This window comes from Alligator mississippiensis, chromosome 1 (genome assembly GCF_030867095.1).
Source record: "Alligator mississippiensis isolate rAllMis1 chromosome 1, rAllMis1, whole genome shotgun sequence".
Lineage (NCBI taxonomy): Eukaryota > Metazoa > Chordata > Crocodylia > Alligatoridae > Alligator > Alligator mississippiensis.
The window spans coordinates 262,473,609-262,496,504 of record NC_081824.1 but is presented as its reverse complement, the minus strand read 5'-3'; the positions used below and the strand labels follow the sequence as shown (position 1 = coordinate 262,496,504).

Here is a 22,896-nt window from a genome sequence, read left to right as displayed (position 1 = left end):
GTATTGAGGAAGCATAAAAATGTGTATTTAAAAAGATAAGTTATGAGACCTAGAGTTTTAAGAATTACTGAAATTCTATCCTAGACAAAAGAGAGTTCTGGCACTTCACTGAGATTGCCTTAAAGCCCTGTTTCTCTCCATAATTCTATCAACAAGTGTCAATGATGTATTCAGAAAGAACAGGAGGACCAACGGTCTAAGCAGCTGTGTAAAAAGGCCAAAAGATAGAACTCAACAACCCACAGCTGCAATCAACTAAGTAATTCCTGCCAAGCAATAACATTTTTATAATAATAAAACAAAATAAGTTAATGTAAGCAAAAAAGAAAACAGAGAACATCTCAGGGATCCAGAGCCCCTTGGCTCTGAGATAAGATGTTTGGTCCTCCCACAGAAAGCACCTTCCCAACTTCTGTTTGCAAAAAAGTCAACTTACAGTATGCCGAATAAAGATGGGGGGAAGAGGAGAGGAGGTTAGTTAAACTAAACCTTGTTCAGCTAGAAGCATGCAGTGTCCCTGCATGCTCTTGATATGGGATGGCAGCATTAATTCAGGATGGAGAATGTTAACATACACTAGCAGCAGTGTGGACTTGCTATTCCCAAGACAGAAAAAAAAACATAGATCAGAAGAGCAAGAATATTTGTGCCATCATGATTTTAGCAAGCAGAAATGAGCAAGAGGCATTTTCCAGCCATAAGGGAGCAAAATCCCTATCTCTTTCAGATGAAACTCTGAGGGAAAGCTGTGGCTAATGCTGCTGCTGTATTCTATCAACGTTACCGGGAACCTGTAGGGACAAAAAAGACAAGTAAGGTAAATTACCTGGGAAGTAAACTGCTCTGAGAGTAGTTGGTGCTGTACAGTGGATGGGTCTCTCAGCTCCTCACTGTACTTCTCTCCAGAAATAATAATGCTAAATTCAATCATCTGCTCAGGTGTAGGTTTCACCAGCTTTTCATCTTCCTTCTTTATCTCATTGTTGATCTGGGAAGAAAAAAAAAAAAGGACTTAATGGTCCTTTTCCTCTTCCCACTTCAGTTATTTCTGCATGCAAACAAATCCTGGCTACTCTCTCTGAAACATATTCTGCACTAAATGTGCTTTTTCCACATGTCCCATGGAGGTTCTAGTTTTATGCTTTATTTTGGAGACTTGCCTCTACCCCTTGGTATTTAGTGAACAAGCTGTGGCTTCAGCTTCTATACCTAAAGGATGCTCTGAGATGCATGAACCTGAACAGTCACTTTCCTAGAGGGCCTTTGATTTAGCAGTGTGGTTTCTTGGGAAGTTCTGGTGTCAATGGCTGGTGCCTCCCATGGCTATACTGCATGGGAGTTTGTAAACATTATTGCTGCTTCAGGCAGTAGCAATACCTCAAATCTAATAAGGGATGCCTCACAGATTCATAGATTGTTAGGGGCTGGAAGGGACCTTGTAGATCATTGGGTCCAGCCCCCACCTCTAGACAGGCAGGCAACTGGGGTTAGGTGACCCCAGCGAGGTGACTGTCTAGTCTCCTCTTGAAAGCCTCCAGGGTAGGTGATTGCACCACCTCTGGAGGGAGTTTATTCCATAGTCTGGACACCCTGACTGTGAAAGAGTTTTTCTTCGTATTAAGCCTAAAGTGGCCTTCCAGGAGTTTGTATCCACTGGTCCTGGCCTTCCCCAGGGGTGTCCTAGTGAATAGTTGTTCACTGACCTCCTGATGCACTCCCCTGATATAGTGGTAAGCCGCTATCAAGTCCCCTCTCAACCTTCTCTTCTTTAGGCTAAAAAGGCCCAGGTCCCTCAGTCTTTCCTCGTATAACTTGCCTTTCAAGTCCCTGATCATATGGGTGGCTCTTTTCTGGACTCTCTCAAGTTTTTCAACATCCTTATCGAAGTGCAGTGCCCAGAACTGGACACAGTACTCAGCTGTGGTCACACCAGTACTGAGTACAGCAGGAGTATCACTTCCTTAGTTTTACATAAGATGCACTGGTTGATGCATGCTAGCGTGTTACTTGCCCTGATGACCACCGCCTCACACTGATGGCTCATATTCATACAATGGTCGATCATTACCCTTAGGTCCCTTTTGGCCGTGGTGCAAATCAAGCTGTCACCACCAAGCCTATATGTATGTTGAGGGTTGTTTGCCCCCCGATGGAGCCACCTTACACCACCTTACACTTGGAAGTGTTAAACTTCACCTGGTTCTGGTCTGCCCAACTCCTGAGCCTGTCCAGGTCTGCCTGTATCTGCAACCTGCCTTCTGACGTAACCACACTGCCCCATAACTTGGTGTTGTCTGCAAACTTGGCCAGTGAGCTTTTCACTCCCCAATCCAAGTCATTGATAAAAATGTTGAAAAGCACCACTCGAGGCACAGACCCCTGAGGGACACCACTGGCCACTAATGTTCAAAAAGGTTGAGAACTACTGCAGTGGGAATATGTCCCAGTATCATCCACCTCTTCCCTTTCATGCTCCGCAGCCAGGTTCTGATTGGTTTGGCTCCCTTCCGCGCACAAAAACAAGAGTGCCCTTTATGAAGTGATAATAATCACCAGAAATGAATTGGATGAGTGGTTTGAGTTTTATTTTTATATCTCATATTTATGAAATGGAAATGATGTTTGGGAGGTTTGTAAAACATGTTAAACTTCACAAAGAATACTGTTGTTGTTTAAACTATCTTTGCCAAAGGAAATCAAAGAAAAATTCAGCACCAGAAACATTTTAAAGCTAACGAGCATCTGGTGCTATATATGGCTTTAGAAATTGACAACATGAAGTGTGCTACAGTTCTCAAAGCTTGTGCTACATATAAATCTACCTTGGTTAGTCTGTAACCAAGGTAGATATATATGTACCCTGTGTAAACCTACCCTGCCTTTTACTTGCCTTAATACCAATAGCTAACTACATTTTTCTGCTCATTAGAAATAGAATTATTTCTCCAGAAACTCAGCTGCCATCACATCAGTGAGTGACTTTTAAATCAATTGGAGCTGCATTCATCAACTGTCGGGCCACAGCTGGAGTACTGCGTCCTGTTCTGGGCACCGCACTTCAGGAGGGATGTGGACAGCATTAAGAGGGTCCAGAGGAGGGCCACTTGCATGATCCGGGGGGCAGCAGGACAGGCCCTACGGGGAGAGGCTACAGGACTTGAACCTTTTTGGCCTTCACAAGAGAAGGCTGAGAGGGGACCGGGTGGCTATCTATAAATGTACCAGGGGGGACCAGTGGGGAATGGGAGAGACCCTGTTCACCCAAGCACCTCCCAAAGTAACAAGGAATAACAGCCATAAGTTGTTAGAGAGTAGGTTCAGGCTGGACATTAGAAGACACCATTTCACAGTCAGGGCGGCTAGGATCTGGAACCTGCTTCCAAGGGAAGTGGTGCTGGTTCCTACTTTGGGGGTCTTTAAGAGGAGGCTTGATGATTACCTAGCTGGGGTCACTTGAGCCCGGTATTCTCTCCTGTCCAGGGCAGGGGGTCAGACTAGAAGATCTACTTAGGTCCCTTCTGACCCTACCAACTATGAATCTATGAATCTTTTAAGTTAAATTCTCTCTTCTCCCTGTTCCTTCTTGACTGGGTGATTCTGTCAGGGCCCATGGGTTATTAATATTAAGCCTAAAATGAGCTAGCACCTGAAAATGAGTTTGTAATTAGAGGGGAACTGTTACTATTTGATTGCTTGAAGTTCTGTGTAGTTCAAATCTCCAAACACCCAAAATAAGGGTAAAGTCAAAATGTGAATATATAGGAAGAAATACATTGGCTGTTATACTTATAGCTCTCAATACAGTCTGGCAGCATTGAGTGGTAATGAGGTGTGAAGTCACTTTATAAAGAAGGAAAGCTAGCATTCTAGTTGCTCTCTGATTTACAGAGTGATCCCATTGTCTGCTGAGCTAAACGTTGAAAAACACTTCAAGCATTTCTGCTGCAGAAAGAATAATGTGGGACAGGACCCCATGCATTCTCAGGTCCTGATATAGAGTTAGAGCCATGGTAAATGCATAGGGCTCAGGTCAGCTTCATAATTAGTGCTTATATTTAGGAATTCATTTCATACTCAAATAGACCTAAAAATTCCAAGAGAATCTATAGAGTTTGGCCCAGCTCTGTATCACAACCATTCTCAACTAGCGAGCTTTGTATTATTTTAACCGAATGCTATACGTCAACCTCTGTTCAAATACAGCCTAGCAAATCTTCACAGACATCGCCATGAATTCAGCAAGTGTCTCAGGTTTATAAGGAAACCTAAAACAGAGGATTCCATCTCACATTTTCAAACAGTTTTCCCTCAACAGTCAAGCAGGCCAACATTTTCAAAAGTAGGTGCCTACAGATTAGCTATCATCAGTTTTTAGGTCCTTAAGTAAAAGTGACTCATTTTCTAGAAGAACTAACCACTTCCCTAGGAACTGCAAGTGTTCAAAACCTGTGAAAGGCAGTACACTTTCCACAAAGAAAGACCCCTGGCATGCATTAAAATTATGGTGAGATCAATGTATAATTCACACCATAAATAGTAACAGTGCTACAAGTTCTGCCAATTTTTGGCACTGTGAAGAGGCAAACCAGACACAAAGATTCCAATTGTCAGCATCACTGTGAGGACAGGGTTAGCATCAGGACCAGGACAGCCCTAGTCCCAATGCCAAAAACAGGTTGCTGGGGGAGTAGATTGCAAGGTTCCAGCGGAGGGGCTCCAGCAGCTGCGAACCTGGAGCAGTCTAAACCTGGCAGCTTTTCCCACCTTGCCATTCAGCAACCACTTCTCTCCCTCCCTTCCCCACCCCTGCTATGGCAGGAGGCACAAAATTTGGGATGGGGCATAAAATTCCTGTGATCCTAATCACATCATTGTTTTAACATCTGCCAGGGACCTAACATTCACCATGTTTGTGAGTGTTTTTCCCTAGATACTAAGATGACAGATACCTGTAAGTACTGTGGATATACACAAAAATCCCATCTAGAAAGAAAATAAGGAACATAGGTCTAGAAGAGAACTCTTGGGCCAACAAGTCCAGTCCCCTGGTACTGCAGACAGCACATCATATGATCCCTTTCAAGTTTCAAAGCACCAGAGCGACTTGGACACAGTCTTCTAATAGAAATAATGTTCTCAAATCACACTAATGTTTTCGAAAATCCCACCCAGTCTCCAGCATTAGCAAAACACCTCTTTGTCCACTGGACTAAGTCATTCCCCACTTAACATGGTGAGGTAGCTGAAGATATCATGAGTGGCAGAATCTCTCACTGGAGCAAATGAACTAAAATTTTTCTATAACTCATCCTAAGGGTTTAGACATGTCTCTCAGCAGGGCAGTGGTTTGTCAGCTCATTCTCTTGGCTTTCTTAACACTTGTTTTTTATTTGAAATAGTAAAGCTGTGGTAGGATTAGAAGAGAGGTGGTTAAGGGGGAGCAGGGGCAGAGAGAGAAGCTAGATAAAGAGGAAATGCAAATCAGCTAGAACAGTGATGTTCAACCTTCTGGCCCCACAGTGGTCTGGGCCGGCCTGCAGGTGAGGTCCCATGGGTGGGTCAGTCTGTGGACTTCATCTAACAGTTTGAAGAAATGCTTCAATAGATGGACTGAAGCAGGTAGTCAAATGTTCAGCTGAATAGGGACCTATGTTTGGAGTTACCACTGGTTTGGCAGCCTAGATTACAATGTGTTGTGTAAAGTGTGGCATGCCTTCATGCAAACACCACCCTACCTGGAGAGAAGGGAACAGCACCCTGCTGTTCGGTGACCTTCATAAACTTCTCTCAAGTAATACATTCTTTTTGGGAGGATCCTCTGTGCTAATAGCAACATAGCTGCTGTTATGATCATTTGACGATTCATTTCATTCATTACAATGGATACCCCCAGCTTCATTTCAGCATTCTGCTTTGGCAGTTGAGCCTGCTGCAGCCTGTTGTGGCTAGGTTACAGAGGTGCCCTACTCAGGCTAAAGATTAGAGATTCCTATGGTGAACTTTAGGCAGATTATCCAGTACTGAGGAAGCATTAAAATATGTATTGAAAAAGACCAATTAAATTTGGAATTACTACTGGTTACCACTGATTGAGGTCTGTGCACAAGCACAATCCAGCGTGCTGTTTTGGCCCCAGATGCCAGATCCAACTGCAGACCAGCTCTGGGTACTGACATGATCTGGTGCCTGGGCATGATCTGGTGCCATGTCAACCCATCTGCAGAACTCCCCAGAGGTCTGGAAATTTGGCAATGGGGAGTGGTGGCAGCTGCAGCTGTTAATGCTGCTAACACTCCCCCACTGCCAAATTTCAGGACCTATGGCAAACCCCACAGGCTGGATTTGGTCCACAGGCCAGAGGTTGAGCACCACTGAACTAAAAGATAGCAGCAAGGACAGATGGTGAAAACCTAACCAGAAGGAGAACCACTTACACTATTGTCCAAGTCTTCAGTCTTGATGAAGGTACTGTCTGAAGGACTTTCGATGGAAACCTCATGAGGGGCAGGAACATTAGCAGCTGCATCTAGAAGAGGAAGCAATATTTTTTTTTAAATACTACATACAAATAAACATGCAGAGAGTATAATATGCTGACAATACCTGTTCCCACAACCATCACAAAGTGCCCGAATCATTCCTTACTTCCTTGTCCATCATAACACCATAATTTTGGTTCAGTGGTGCTTGAGGAATTGCAGCTTACAAAGTAATCTGGTGGAACCCACAAAGAGTGATTTGGTTCAAGCGTAACATAGAATATCAGTAGCTGAATAGGGAACTGAACCTGTGTTGCTGAAGCTAGCACCACCTGAGCACCATTTAGCCATTCTTCCTCCTCCTAGAGGAATCATTTGATAGGGTGAAAGTAAAAGTCAGAACTACGCAATTACTGTTGCCCTACGAGGAAATTATATTTTATAATATCAAATCAAAGGTATTGAAAAAGGGTCTGGAACCAATTTTAAATCAATATCTTTTGAAATCAGTACCTTTTGATATTTATTCAAGCACATATTAATCATTTATACTATTGCTTGTATTACAGCAGCATCTACAGGACCTTTGTATTGTAGTGTCAAGTATGAACTTGAAATAAAAGGATCCAAGTCTACCTAAGCATGCCTCCATGCCATCAAGTTTCCTAAACAAGAATGGTGTAATAATTTAGGGGTTTAATCTTCACATCACTTGGATGTATAGATATGCATATGCAAACAGATGAAGACAAACCTCTCAAAGTGGTAGCATCATCAGCTGGAGAAGCTGTTGGCATTCCAGAGCTGAAAAATGAAGACAAAAACAAGATGAAATTAAGAGTCACATGGTGAGTGTTATTTTCTTAATCTGTTTATGGTGCCATCACTGAATACAAAAGGTACAGAAGCAGAATAAATCTCCCAGTGCATTATTTTGCTGCCAATGTACACTAAGTAGACTTTGCAACAAAACAGAATTGTCAGTAAACACTTGAGTATCAAATCCTTTGCATCTGCACAATACCTATCATACTGGCATTTAGACAGCTTTGCAACACAGCTTTGTGTTACATCATCAGCCAACATTGCTTTCCTCACAGTCTCATTAGTTTTGAAAGTGGGTTTGGTCATAGATTCAAACTCTGGCCTCAGTTACATCAGCGCAAAAATCAGTATGATCAATAACAATGAAATTTTGCTCTTTGGGAAATTAAGTTAAGATGCTGCCTCAGTGATATTTAACACCCAATAAACGTCCAGAAGAGACTGCAGCAAGCAACAGACGTTGCATTTGTTCAGGGACAAGTTTTACCTGTGCTTGTTCTGGAACAAAAAAGTCCCAGGATTGGCAGTCATACACATCCCCCTTCTAATTAGGGTTTTGTTAGCAGTTGAATGCATTGTGGCTTTTCTACCATTGATTCAGTGATGCAATCCAATGACATCCATTCAGATGTACTTCACAATATCCAAGGAAAAACTGTTAGCACTTCTTATTCCATTAACCTTTTAGGGTTTGTTCCAAGATAATGGACATGGACATCTGAACAACTGCACGTTCTCCTGGGATAAAAAAGGGTTCTCCCACAACAAACACAATGTTTGTTTGTAGCTTAAGATAAACATAACAATGGGACAGCAGATTGAACAAGTAGGTTGTCAGCTCCTGGCAAAAGAGTTGGGAGTCCAGGAGAGGAGCTTTGGTGCTCAGGGCCCAGGAAAAGACTAGAAAGAGAACAATAGTGCAGTCTTTGAAGGTGCTGTGTAGGCTGTCCTGGGGACAGAGAAACTGCTTAATATCAACATCTGAAATCAAGAAGAGAACCTCTGACTGGGTGGTGGCCTTTGCCCAATAAATGCTTTTACTGAAACAGCACTGTTTGCTGTTCAGGTTGCACTTGGTGCTCCCAGCAAGAGGTAAAGTCCCTCTTTCAGGAGTAGAATTGGATGTTAGCTCCTTGAGTCAAGACCATAGTGAACTCTGGAGGGTCGGAGACCAAAAGGCCAGGATCTCGCAAGTGGCAGGGACCCTGTGGTCCCCAACAGTGTTAAAAGCCATGCTTGGACTGGCTTCAGAAGGGCAGAGGGGTTACTCTCAGAGACCAGACGAGGCAAGGGAGGGGAGCAAGGGCTCCCCTCAACTTAAAAGGAGGCTATTAAAACGTCTCCTATGATGACAAAGGCCTGTATTTCAAAATATCTAAAAAGATCTGAATACTCGAAGCCCTCAATGGAGCAATGGGAACGAACAACTCCTGAAAATTAAGCCTTAAAGTATACAAATGCTTTGGATGCAAGCTGCAAGACATCTGCAAGATGTAACCAACCTCCTTGAGACTATCCCATTGCCCTTAACTTCAGCTATCTTGATTTACAACATCAATTGCCTGTAGTCATTTAACATCTTTTCAGAAGATGCAAGAAGTTATAGCAGGCAGAGACAAAATGAAAACTTCAGCAACATTCTGCAGGGGTTTAGGTTGTAGCCATGTTGGTCTAAGGATATAGGCAGACAAGGTTCCTTGGGTGAATTTGATATCTTTTATTAGACCAACCTAAATGGTTGGAGAATAGTTATTAAGCAAGCTTTCGGGTTCAAAAACCCTTCGTCAGGCTAAGGACACTGCAGCAGTTGCTGCGTGCTCTTCCTGGATGGAATGAAAAGTAAACAAGCCAGGGGCTGGGCTGGGCTGGGGAGTCAGTTGCCAGGCAGATTGTAATTTTGGTGCTTTTTAGGCTAAGTACAGACAGTCAAAAAGCCCAAGGCTGAATTGATTCAGTTTTTGCAGGTTAGTGTAAACTTAGCAGATTGAACTGATAAGTAAGTGAACAGACGTTCACTTTTGATTCTGGAGATGCAGCCACATGCCTGCAGTGCCCCAGGCCAGACGCCAGAGGGTGCTAGAGCATGCCTCCTTCCTCATCTGGAGCAGACAGCTTGGGCCAAGGCTATCCCACCCACCCTGAGAAGAGGGAGTTTTCAGAGGAAGTTCAAAGCATCCTGGGATGCTGGGGAACTGTGAGTTAATTTGAATCTGGAGGGGATCTGGGACAGAACTTCAATAAACTGATTGAACCTAAATCAGTTAAGTCTGATATTACATCTCCCTTTAATTTTTAACCCTTTTGTTGGAGAAGATAATGTTGAAAATATAAAATTGACATAAACAGATTATTAGAGTTTAAAAATCATGCATCTGGGCTCCACATCCATAGCTGGAGGAGGAGCAGCAAATTATCTAAAGGTACTCCCTCTTTTCCTCTGTTTTCCCTCCCTCCCATGATACAAAATGAATTGGCTGTTTACTCTGAATCCTTTGTTCACTCCAGGACAAGTGATGTAATAATGTTCAATTAGAGGGAAGTGCCAAAATAATTGTTTTTCTGTCTGGTCAAAATGCTAAAGTTGGCACTGGGAATATCATGTTAATCAATAATTTTTTACTTTGTTAAAACTAAATTACCTTCCTTAATAAATAAACTTATGAGCCTCAGAAACCCCCACACAGAGTGAAGAGGTGAGACAGCTGTTCATTTTTGTAGCCATCACCTGCTTCTAAACTGCAGCAGGCTGAGGAACTATTGCCACTAGCTTTAGGCTCAGTAAAAGTCATCACTGAAATTCGCATTAGTGAATACTACTAAAATATTACCTTGTCTGCCTAAAATATTGTGAAGTGTTTAAGGTCATCAGTTAATGCACAGCACAGACCTGTGGATACCAGTCCACAAAATGAATCCACAAAAAGATGAAGTAAAATATTCTGGGGGATGAAACAATCAGTTGCAGTCGTTAAACTGTTAATTTTAACAGATCTGTAACAGAGGAAAGAGTTGAAGGGATGCCTAAATTAGATACAATTCTTCTGATAGAGTAGAAGAGGAATTACTATAAACAGCCAACAGGTGACAACGGTGGTTATATAACAACCAAATGTTCTTGTTCTTGTTATGGACACAGGCCGAAGTTCATATGTCATGATCCAGAGATTTTAAAAGATGTAAGGTCACATATGGAAGTTTTCAAACTTTTTACTGGCATTTTTTTATTCTCGAAAAGCTAAACAGCAAGGGTCCAAAATCTGGAATGTGAGCATATCAACACGATTCCAGTGAGATTTACCTGGAGTGATTAAAGACAAGGGGAAAATATGTAACAGGGAGTTTATCCAACGAAAGTGCTTTCTTTTTCTCTTCATGGAATGTCAGCAAACACATTGTAAATAATTTCACATTTACATTTTACATTACTTTACATTTTAAATTGTGGCTATTTAGTTGCTTCCTATTCAACATCTGAAGTTGGAACCATTTTTCTGTGTTATTAATTGGACAGAAGATACGTTAGGTTTCCTGTCTATTTGTATAGCTCCTGAGTTCCTGGTTTCAGTGGATATTGGCTAAGTCTATCATCAGATTTTTATCCAGTTCAGACAGCTATCACCACAATATCTTAGTGTCATATTTATGATTTATCTTCACAGACATTATTTTTTTCAAAAGTATAATAACCCACAAACTAAAAATGCACCTTCCCCAGTAAAATGTACACACAAAAATACAGATAAAACAAAGACAAAAGATGTGCAAACCCTACTAAAGCAAATCTGTGCCAGCACACCATTATAACATTTGGAAGGTCTTTCTACTCAAGAAGCTCAAAGCTCTTTCCCAATATGGTAAACCCTCACTTCATCCCCATTACTGAAATGAAACAGGGGCAATTGACTTAATCATGGTTACAGGATAAGGCAGTGGCATAGCAAGGTTAAGATTCCAAGTTTTGTACATAAACACAACATACTAAATCAGCGGTGCTCCACCTATGCCCCGTGAAGCCATGTCATTTGGGTCTAGAAATTTGGCAGGGAGGAAGCATTGGCTCCCGAACAACAGGAATTAACACTGCTATTCCTCCCTAACTGCCAAATTTCTAGATCTGTGGGGAGCACTGGTACCAGAAGTGGAGAGGGGAGGAGCGACTGGGGCAGCAGCAGCCCTGGGCATCACCTTAGGGGTGCAGGGGTGGGGGTGGACTAGAGAATGGGCATCACTTTTAGGGAAGCGGGGGGAGGGCTGGAAAAAGAGTCAGTGCTATCGAGGCAGCTGACTGCAATACCAGCATTGACATGGCAGCAGCCATTGCTGCTTCATGTGTCATGGCTGTCCCAAGCATAGAGTTGCTTTGCTGCACCCAGCAAAGCCCTAGAGGTCAGATGACATGACCCAAGATACTGGATTGAACCAGAGTGTGGAGTCAGTCATCAGCCAAATCCAATATGTGGGATCAGTCCACAAGCTCAGTCCCCAGCTGGATACAGCATGTGGGGTTGGTCCACAACCAAATCTAGTGTGTGCATTAGTCCACAGCCTGATTCAGCAGATAGGCCAACTCCACACCACCCATCCAGCCCACACGAGTTGTGTGTCACTGTACTAGATCAACTGCTAGAGCCAAATTTGAACGCTGTTTTTCTGTTTGTTTGTTTGAGAATTCAGAGAATTATACAATATGAGCTGAGATTTGATTTTCAAGAGTGGCAAATAATTCCAAACTATAAGCGTCTAAAACCAGGCTTCTAAATGTATACACAAGCATCTAAATAAAAAGTGGTCTAATTTCTCAGAACTGTGGGCACTCTTCATACTGAGTGTTAAAGTACATCTAGATTATGATGTTGTAGAAACATACCTAAACTAGCAGTATTATATAGGCAGTGAGGCCATTATCTCTTAATTGCATAATAGTCTTAAGTGCTTTCAAAACTTCACTGATACCCCAAAAAAGCAAAATAAACTGGAAAATTCAGTATTTCCCTTTCCTTGGGCTTGTAAATATTTCATCCTGAAAGGGAACAGCTCCCAAATAAAACCCTTCCAGAATTCCTCTGCATCTTTGGCTATTTTAAGTAGACAAAGTAAAATACTGAGCTAAGGCATCAGACTGCATCAGACACTGTGGCCAGGTCCAGCATTCCTGATGCAGCCAAAACTTCCCATGATTTCAAGGCAAAACATCAATAAAATCAAACTCCACAGTCTGGAATGGGAATTTTGCCTATACAAAGGCAGCAGGATTATGTCTTAATTATTTGTTTTTCTTCAAGACAAAAATCTCCCACCCTCCCCCGCAACCTGAATTATTTTAATCCCTCAATTCTCTAAAATTCTGCACTACCTGAGCATTATTTCAGTGTGAATGCAAAGCCCATTTTACTGGAATAAACCTACATCCTGCTGCTACATCCCTGCCAGTAATACCAGATTGTGAGCTATTCCTGGAAGTTATGCAACAAGCCCAAGCCATCTTTCCCCGCTGGCTGCACTGAAAAACTAACCAAGCACTTATCAACTAGCTGGCACCAGATTCCTCCCCTTGTATACAAACACAAGTCTGGCACCAAGGGGAAATTACATGAGGGGTCTTAGAAGATTTAGTTGCAGCTTTATTTTACAACTTTGTTTATAACGCTCAGTGCAAGCTTCATTTATTCTTGTGTGTTCTTGTGGTCAAACTGATTAAAAAAAGATGATGATTGGTCCTGAGCTGAACTTTGGATTGACTATGAATTGGTATCTCTCTGCAAAGGTAAATATGAAATGTAAGCAACAAATGCGTTACAACTGTTTATTTGGTGGGGAAAATTTGGGTCAAATTTCACAAAGAAAACCCCCCACAAAATTATCTTAATTTCTTGTTGTTCAGACTATTATTAGGCAGAATAATGGGAACTGAGCACAAGTCTCTAACATTCTGAGTTATAAAATCACTGTAATATCTGGTTTCTCAACTTAAAATAAATGTCTCACTGGGTACATGTATACTGATACTTATGGTCGACACTGAAGTTGCAATCAATCAGCCCAAGATACCGGAGCTGACCATATCATTCCTCACAGACTATACCACAGCCATTCACGTTATTCTTTTTGCACATGAAGTAGAGTCTTTCTAGGAATCAGTCTGTAGCCTACTTTTCTCTTCTTCTGAACTTTTCTCCACTTATGGGCAGTAGAGGCAATAAGTGGGTGGAAGTCAAAAATAGTCAATTATTGTAGGATTACTGCTGGCTGACCTTCTGTACTCAAGTCCCAAGGACATTCCAAACATACTGCAAAAAAGGATGAGAGTAAGGAGGCAAGCTGGAGGGGCTGGAGGATCTAAGTTCAACAGATTTTCCAAAGTCTGCCTGGACAGCCACTGGGAATTAAGGTAACAGGAGTACAGTGCAGATGGTCAGCAGGTTTGAACTGGAAGGCAGTCAGCAGGTCCTAACTGGCAGCATAAGTAAAGGAAAGACTATCTAGTTATTAGAGCACTGTTTTAAGAAATGAGAGACCTGGGTTCAATTCCCTGCTCCTGTACACATTTTTTTGGCTGTCACTATGACTGTAATATTGCGAACCCAGAAATGACTGCAGCTTGTGTAGCCATGCCCAGGTTATATTTAAACTGTGCAGCACAGGCACTGCTAATGCAGGGTCGGGCAATTATTTTGGCTGGAGGGCCACTTACTGAGTTTTGGCAAGCCATCGAGGGCCACAAAGGTAGCCCATCCCTTGGCAGGTGCCCCACACCCTGGTCAGCATCTTGGGACCAGAAGTCCCTCCTCCTAAGCTCTGACCTTTGCCACCAGAAGTCCCCCCTCTTGGCCCCCAGAAGTACTCCTTTCAGCAAGGGGGTTTGCCATCTCTGAACCAGAAAAATACCAAATTATATTCTAAAAATCAAACATGTACTACAACATTCATTAATTTCATTTCACAAAATATTTTTGTCCTGATTTACATGCGTTTGTGTAGTGCACACAGAGATGATAGTATAAAAGCTTAAAATGAAGTCCTTACTCTTATATTGTGAAAGGGTGTGGGGGAGGATGTGGGGAAATGGATAGACATATGGCGTGTGGGGTGGGGGAGCATGAGGGGGGCTATGTATGTGTGGGTATGGGGTTTGTGGGGGACCGTGTGTGGGGGGAAGGTGACTGGGGAGGATTTTGCATGAGTGGAGGGGGAGGGTTTGACCACAGCCCCACCGCAGCAGGCAGAGCCTCACCAGTGCTCCTCCAAACCCAGGCTCCGTGCTCCTGCCGCCCCACCCTTGGCCCCCAACACCAGTCTGGGCCCCATGCTCCTGCCCAGCTGTTGCTGTGCTCCGCACACCCACTTGCTGCCCTTTCTCCCTGGCTTGTGCAGCCATTTCCCCACTGTTGCTCCCCGCCCCCCACCAGCCACTCTGGCACTATGTGGTTCCCGGCTGCAGTGCCAGGACTGCAGGAGGTGGCCCAGCCCAGTCCTGAGGAATGAGGTGATCACCCGCAGTCCTCCCCTGCCTCCCTCCCCACTTCTTATCTGAATTTCCCTCCTGCTGAGGGAGGCAGGAACTGCCCCAGGGTTCCAAGTCTCTGCTAGGCAGAGGTTTCCGGCTGAAGGTAGGCCAGGTCCAGGCCAACCTTCCTGTTCCAGCTACTTAGTCCTGTCACCCCTGGATCCTACTGCCCCTGGCTCCTGTCATGTTCGACAGGCAGCCAGGGGCAGATAAATATTAATTTTCTTAATATTAATTTTTACAGACCTTATTTTGTCCACCCCTGTACTAATGGTATTGACATGGTAGCACAAGTGATAAGGTAGGGTTACCTAGTTTAGAGCTAACTCACAAACTTCAGTTACACCTGTGCATTACAATGCAGGCAAACCCTTCATCTCAAGATTTTCATCTGCAAAATGAAGATGATAATGTTCTCTGAATTCGTAAGTCCAATAGATAGATGGTCTACAATCAATCAGATGAAATTCAACAAGAACAGCTGCAAAATCCTGCACTTGGGACAAAAAAAATTGCATGCAGATACACAGACTGGGGAATGACTCGCTAGACTGCAGTACTGCAGAGAAGGACTTGGCGTTTACAATAGACCATAAGTGGGATATAAGCCAACAGCATACTGGGTTGTATTAACAGGAGTGACACTTGCTTATCAAGGAAAGTGACTTTTTCCATACCACTTGGCACTGGCGAGGCCTCACCTGGAGTACTGTGTCCAATTTTGGGCCCCACATTTCAAGAAGGATATGGACAGACTGGAAGAATCCAGGAAAGAGCAACAACAATGATTAGGGGCCCAGGAAGAAAGACACATGAGGAAAGGCTGAAAGAACTAGGGTTACGTAGCCTGAAGAAGAGAAGACTCAGGGGGGATTTGATAACTATCTTTATAATCTTCCCTGAAGGGAGATTATAAAGAAGATGGAAACAGATTTTTCTCTTTGGCTATAGGGGATAGGAGCAGGAGCAATGGCCTCAAACTGAAGAAGAAGAAATTTAGGTTGGAGATTAGGAAGAACTTTCTGACTATGAGGATGGTCAAGCATTGGAACAGGCTACCTAGTGAAATTGTAGTGAAATGTCCAGCCCAGGGCATTTTTAAGAGCAGGTTAGACATACACTTGGCTGAGATAGTTTAGTCAGGCATGATCCTGACTTGAGCAGGGAGCTGGGCTAAATGATTTTGTGAGGTCCCATCCAGCTCTACTTTTCTATGATCTTGTAAGTATTCGGATAATGTAATAGAAGCCATATTAAGCGTAAAGACAAAAGGAACCTGTAGTAAAATAGAACTGGACTATGGACAGCATAGCCTAGTGAATAGATTAGACTAGACAGGATTGCACTAGATTGGAGTGAAATTTAGAATGGCTAGTTTGTGTTTCTGTCTCTTCCATGGGCCTGTTGTGTGAGCATGGACATGTCAATTCACAATTGTGTGCCTCAATTTCCCCTTCTGTAAAATGGGAATAAAGGGACTGAATTCTCTGGCAAAATGCATAAAGATTTCTGGATAAAAAGTGCTATGTATGAGCTAGGGATTGTATTCAAATCAGGACCTGAACCGACATTGCAGATGAGTGTCCTAACCACTAGACTATAGAGTCAATTTTCTTTCAGTTGCAGCTGCTCCACTTCCTACAAATAATTAACTACTCACTGGCAGAGACAGAGAGCCTGACTCTATAGCCCAGCTAAGACATTCACCTGGGAGCACTGGGTTCTAGCCTTCACCTCCCACAACCCAGTGAATGAACTGTTCATTTGCTACACAGTCTGCCTGCTTCTTGTTTGATCCAATGAATAGTCTCAGCTCTGGTTGAGAACCACTGGTGTAAAAACACATTAACCGAAACATTGCACATTTAATTCTGCATGTGTCTTCACATACAAGTGCTATGCAGTTGACCTGTGACTATAGTCGTTATTTTTATTCCTATCACATTCCTCTGCAGCATTAGAAAGAAATTAGAATAAAGAGATATTTCACATTTTTGAAACTTGAACTTTCCCATCAAGATTTGTTTTTCCAAAAGCTTTCAAACTGAGACAAATTTTACTGTGTGATGCTGAGCTCACTCATACTGGTGAAATTAACACCATGAATGACAAACAAAGCCACGTTAACATATAACCCACATCAATGTACTTTAAACAACCTTTGGAGAAAGCTGGATGGTGATGCAAACCAGATTTACATCTCCCAAAGTACCATGGAAGTCATTGGTGTAGTACTCATCAGACCAAAGCTTAGCTCTATAAGGGAAGAACTTTCCCTTGAATTCAGAGATTCTTGTTAGTTCCAGTTCTGCCATACTCTTCACTTCTGTGTTACTACCTTTAAAATGTGATCTTCCAGTTATGCCATGATAATGAGAACAATTATCTTTGGGTTTTTTCATTTTGCTTTGTTTCTTTCAGTGACTCAAAACCTCCACAAGTTGCTACTCACCTTTACTACAGGAAGTGCCCTTACTTTACATGGAGTTTTAAGCATAAAAGCAAAGAGCAAGAACTCAATAAAAAATTAACAGGATTCATGCAGCTGATTGTCCTGTAATAACTGTTCACAGCATACTCACCAAGCCATTTTTTAAATATATCTAACTATAGTAACATAACATCAATAGATGCATTCTCTTCTCTTTGGATTGCAGAGTCAACCAAAGCTACCTCTGCAACTGTATGAAGAGCTTACCAGGTATGAACTGGGTGTCTCACAGGTCAGCATACCATGACTACAAACATAGGTCATAGCAGACAGGGCAGATCCCCACTAATCTCTTCACCTCTTTCATAAATAGCCTGTATTTTGCCTGGCAAGGCACAATGAGGTGGTGTGCTCAGGCAGGCGAAATACAGGCCACTTAGGCAAGCTAAGATGTTCTCAGCATCATAAACATTCAGGTGAAAACTGCCTACAATTTGCACAAAGGCTGTCTACATTGCACTGGGGTGAGTTTAATCTGTTACTGCTAAAAATAATCTAATAAACTGCCAAAGCATGTATTAATTTAAGCCACAACAAGACCTGGAAAAGAGATCAGCCACATGCTGTAAAAAGTAAAAATGACTTACCCACAGGACAAATCTTTGCACAAACTAGCAGAGAAACAGAACAAGAGAAAGATTTACAAAACATCACAACTCAGTTCCTACTTACTAACGGATGCTATCAAGTCCAATGCGCCATATATACTCACCCACTCAGTGCTTCTTTTGCAGAAGGCAATTTCTAGAAAAAATGCAAACAAATATTCCAAGTAAGTTTAAGTGGGAAACATAAACTATAGTTTAACTGCTAAAATAATAGTTAAAATGTTCCTCCAAAACTCTTTCAATATTGTTTACGTAAAAAGAGAGTTCCTATATTTATTATTAAAGTAACTGATGGAAATAAACTGTGGTCAAAGTTTAAAAGAGTGGTGACTAATTTGAGCTGCCCAGCTTGAGACACTGTAAAGGGAGGAATGGTTTTCACAGGACAGGTACTCGGCTTTTTTTTAAATCAGGCCCTTCTAATGTTGCTCAGGTCAGGCATCCTAAATCACCAATCATTTTTCAAAATGTAGGACTTTGTCTTTTCAATAACCTTGTAGAGATTCAAAGACAAGTAAGAAAATGGATCAAAGTGAATCCAGAAAACACACATCAGATTTACTCTCATCCAGTCTCCAAAATTTTAGCTGGACATCAAATGATGGTTATAACTAGGTTTTCTTTTTCACTTAGATATGTGTGTCAGTGACTTCTGCTGTAGTTTCTGAATTTTAAAACAGATGTGCCATAAATACAACTAAATGATAAATTTACTTGGTACTGATTATTGAAATTCTGAATTAGTTTGGATGTGTAAATGATGGGGGGAAATTCTTCTATTTGACTCCTGGTAGAGGTGAAGGTATTTGCACACCACAGGCAACTCCATTTGTGATTTTCTCTGTTTCTGAATACTAGAACATTAGTACCTACAGCGTAGCCACAGACGTTTCTGAGGGGTTTGTAGAACTGAGGCAAGAGCTGAGCTGCTAGAATAGAGACTTTCCCATGGCTGTATGGTAAGTCAAACTCGCCTTGTTGAAGCTTGAAAAAATATTACCAGACAGCAGCCTGGGAGTGATACCATATCCTACAGAAATTATACAGTATACTACATAGGAAGCAAAATATAATTATCCATATTAGAGAGCCATTGAGAAATAATGGAGTTGCTTCTTTCAGAAGCAGTGCAGTTACAACTTAAAAAGCTATGATACTCAAATAAATAAGCCTTATGAGATTAAATTACAATGTATTCAATTCAGCACAACAACAATTTCTTCCTTAAATCCATACAAAAAACAATGTTCAAGATTTCTGAAGCAGGAATAGAAATGCATCACACGAGACACGTGACAAAAAGCTATAAAGGTATCACCTGGGTAGTAAACACAGCAAGAGCTATACCAAGAGCAGCATCAATTTTGTTACCAGAGATCTTTCAGAGGGGCTGAAATGTTTGTTCTTCTACTACAAAGGCCCACATTTTTAAAGGAATTTAGCTGCTTCACTTAAAACACCTTTGAAAGAGAATCTAACCTAAACAGTATTCTTTCAAAAGAGACCACTGGAAATGAACGTAATCCCCACTGAAGAAAGATGATCAAAACAGAAGGCTGGCAATTGCCTGAGAAGAGCTGGATAAATTAGACTTTATCCAATTCACTTTTGTATTTAAATGCCAGTCACTCTTAATTACGTAACTCCAGTTAACTGAGTGCACTTATAATTACTTTAGTGTGTCACATGGGGATGGAAGCAAGACTTGTTTTAAGTGATTATCTGAGACCCTATAGCAAAAATGAGTAGCATAGCAGAAGTGAATTTAACTCAAGGTTCAACAAAATTTATATGGGGAATTCTTTAAGGCAAGTTCTCTTTCCCCCTCAGACCAGGTTACATTGTAATGCTGACATTGTAACTATAGAGTATACTGGGCTGTGTATAAGGCTAACCGTAGCTGGGTTGTGAGAACCTGGACATTTTATTATTTTACGTTAATTTTGAGTACTGAAACATATTGCCAAAGAGGGCCAACTACCACCTTGGCCTTTTGGCTAATTGGCGTAGCCCTCCATCTCTCTTTTAGGACAGGAAGACTATCTACTTTTGTGTTTGAAAAGTGTCCACTGTGAACATGACTGAAAACAAACAAAAGTAACAATGACCATGTGCTATTGGTTTCTATGGAATATTAACAAATGGCAGCAGGAGAGCAGTTGCAAAGGAAGTCTGGCAAAGAAAGTGCATATGGTAAATCTGTTCAAATAATACAGAAACAGAATACTTTCCTCCTTCCATGTAAAGGACTGAGGTTTCCTATCAGTGAATTTAATTCACCAAAGTTACAACATGACCGTGTACAGCCTAGCTAATGCTCTCACACTATGCTGATTAGCATGTAGGAAACTATAATATTTTCTAGATGTCAGAGTTAGATTTGTATGATCTTCCAAAATAACTCATTAAAAAAGCTTAGCATACCAAATCCTTTGTTAGTCTTTCTCACAACCACTGCTTATTTTTGTATTTAAATTTTTGTAGCATACTTAAAGCATTTTGGAACCCTTTGTCCTGTGCCATGTATATAAGCATATTATAATAATATCACATTTCATTACGATGGATGCAAAAGACTTTAAAATGGCAAAATTTGCCATTCTGCAGCTGTTAAATGTATTGTGGGAACCTTGCACAAAGAAAGCCGAGTGTCTGAAAGTGACTATACTGCTGATTCAGCATATTACAGGTGTTTCAGAATAGTCAGATCTTTTAAAACATTTCAAGTTCAGCACAATTAAGGGATAACATCATGAGGAACAGCTACATTAGAGAAGGGCAGCTTGCTGTTTAAAACCATCATACTGTGCAAGATTATTCAGGATGTTACTGTGATCTCCAGCATGCCCTTCATTCCTCCTTAGGTTCAGAAGATATAAAGCAGAAACAGCTTTCTTACTCTTTGAGCCTGTGCTGAGAGGAAAGCAGGGTCACAACTCCTTACCTTTTCCTTCTTGCATTGGCAATGTGTTGGGGGTACATGTAGGTGCACATGCAAACCCAGAGATTTGTGGTGCACCCCCTAAGATTGGCCACCACTGTCGCTGCTCGCCACCCCATCCCTCGCCTCTGTCACCACCGGTGACATCTGTGGGCAGTCGCCAATTGCTGCTGGCCACCGCCACCAGTAGCATCTGAGGGTGGTTGCCAGTTGCCAGTCACCACCCGAACCTCACTGCCAATACAGCCATGGCTGCCTGTGGGAGCTCTCTGCTTGCTGCCACCATGCGCCCCCAGCCTCAGGAGGCACATGACATTCATGCCTTCTTGTTTTCTTAGGAACAACTTGCAACCCTTAGGGGTATTCACTAAAGAAGCAATACAGGAGACTCAAAGTTGAAACACCTTACAACTAGAGGTGCACCGATATCTCGGTTCCACATCAGATCAGCACTGATATAAGGAAAATTGACAGTATCAGCAATTGGCTTTTTTTGGCTGATAATGTAAATAAATGCCCCCATGCATGCATGCAGCTGTAGCCACAGCACAGCACACAGGCAGCCAGGAGCATAGCCTGGCACCATGGAGAACAGCCAGGTCCAGCTAGTAAGTCTGTTGTGGGGGAAGGGGCAGGGGGAGAGAACAGGCACGGGAGGGGGGCCAGATCAAGACCCAAGCAGTGAGGGAGGGAGGGAGTGGAGCTGGGGCTGGGGTGCAGGACAGAGCCACAAGCAGCATATTTAGAGTGGGGGGGACATGGCTCCTGCTGCTGCACACACCTCCGGGGGAGGTATACCCCCAAATCTGTGTGCAGGGTGAGGACTGGCTGCCACTGTGGGCTGGGGCTGCACCAGGCTCTTCCGGGGGGGCTGCACTTGGGCAGTGGCAGCGATGCTGGGAGGGGGGCTACAGAAAATTTTGCGGTGACTGCAGTCCCCTCCCCCACCATAGCTCCACTCCCAGCACCACCACCGCCTGCCTGCCCCAAGTGCAGCCTGGCCCAACCCCACTGCCAGGAAGATCCTGGTATAGCCCCAGCCCACAGTGGCAGCCTGCCCTCGCCCTGCAGGCATATTGGGGGCACCCCCCCCATGCCCTCCCAGAGTGTGCACAGCAGCAAGAACCACCATCCACCCTGCGCCCCCAGACAAGCTGCTCACAGCTCCATCCTGTGCCCCACCCCGGCTGTGCAGCACCTGCCCCTACCCCAGCCCCACTCTCTCCCTCACCACAGGGGCCTTGATCTGCCCCCCTACAACATTTCCCTAATAGATTCATAGAATTCATAGATTCATAGTAGGTAGGGTCGGAAGGGACCTAAGCAGATCATCAAGTCCGACCCCCTGCCATGGCAGGAAAGAGTACTGGGGTCAAATGACCCCAGCAAGGTGTTCATCCAGCCTCCTGGACCCCCAGACCCCCAGGGTAGGAACCATCACCACTTCCCTTGGAAGTTGATTCCAGATCCTAGCTGCCCTGACAGTGAAGTAGTGCCTTCAGATTTCTAGTCTAAACCTACTCTCTAAATTTGTGGCCGTTATTCCTTGTTACCCCAGGGGGCGCTAGGGGAAACAGGGTCTCTCCCAAACCCTGCTGGTCCCCCCTGGTGAGTTTACAGATGGCCACCAGGTCCCCCCTCAGCCTTCTCTTGTGAACAGGGTAAGGTCCTGTAGCCTCTCTTTGTAGGGCCTGCCCTGCTGTCCCTGGATCATGTCGGTGGCCCTCCTCTGAACCCTCTCAATGCTGTCCACATCCCTCCTGAAGTGCAGTGCCCAGAACTGAACACAGTACTCCAGCTGCAGCCTGACCAGTGTCGTATAGAGGGGGAGGATCACCTACTTGGCCCTACTTGAGATGCATCTGTGGATGCATGACAAGGTATGGTTGGGCCCTAGTGACCGTGACCTCGCATTGTTGGCCCATGTTCATCTTGGAGTCAATAATAACTCCAAGATCTCTTTCTGCCTCTGTGCTCTTGAGAAGGGAGTTTCCCAGCTTATAAGTTTCCCTCCCCCCACCCCTTCCCCCACAACAGACCTATCAGCC

The 22,896-nt window shown here is 43.1% G+C and overlaps 1 protein-coding gene across 2 annotated transcripts in view; it reads right to left on the bottom strand.

Moving 5' to 3' along the window:
• IMPG2 (interphotoreceptor matrix proteoglycan 2) overlaps nt 1–22,896 on the bottom strand; it is a 95,023-nt gene that overhangs the window by 37,629 nt on the left and 34,498 nt on the right. For both annotated transcript variants that reach the window (XM_059720567.1, XM_019476018.2), the window contains 5 exons: nt 18,012–18,043; nt 17,887–17,910; nt 7,234–7,283; nt 6,435–6,526; nt 827–988 (listed from right to left, as the gene is read on the bottom strand). In XM_059720567.1, coding sequence (XP_059576550.1) covers nt 827–988; nt 6,435–6,526; nt 7,234–7,283; nt 17,887–17,910; nt 18,012–18,043 — 360 coding nt within the window. The remainder of the gene's footprint in view (nt 1–826; nt 989–6,434; nt 6,527–7,233; nt 7,284–17,886; nt 17,911–18,011; nt 18,044–22,896) is intronic.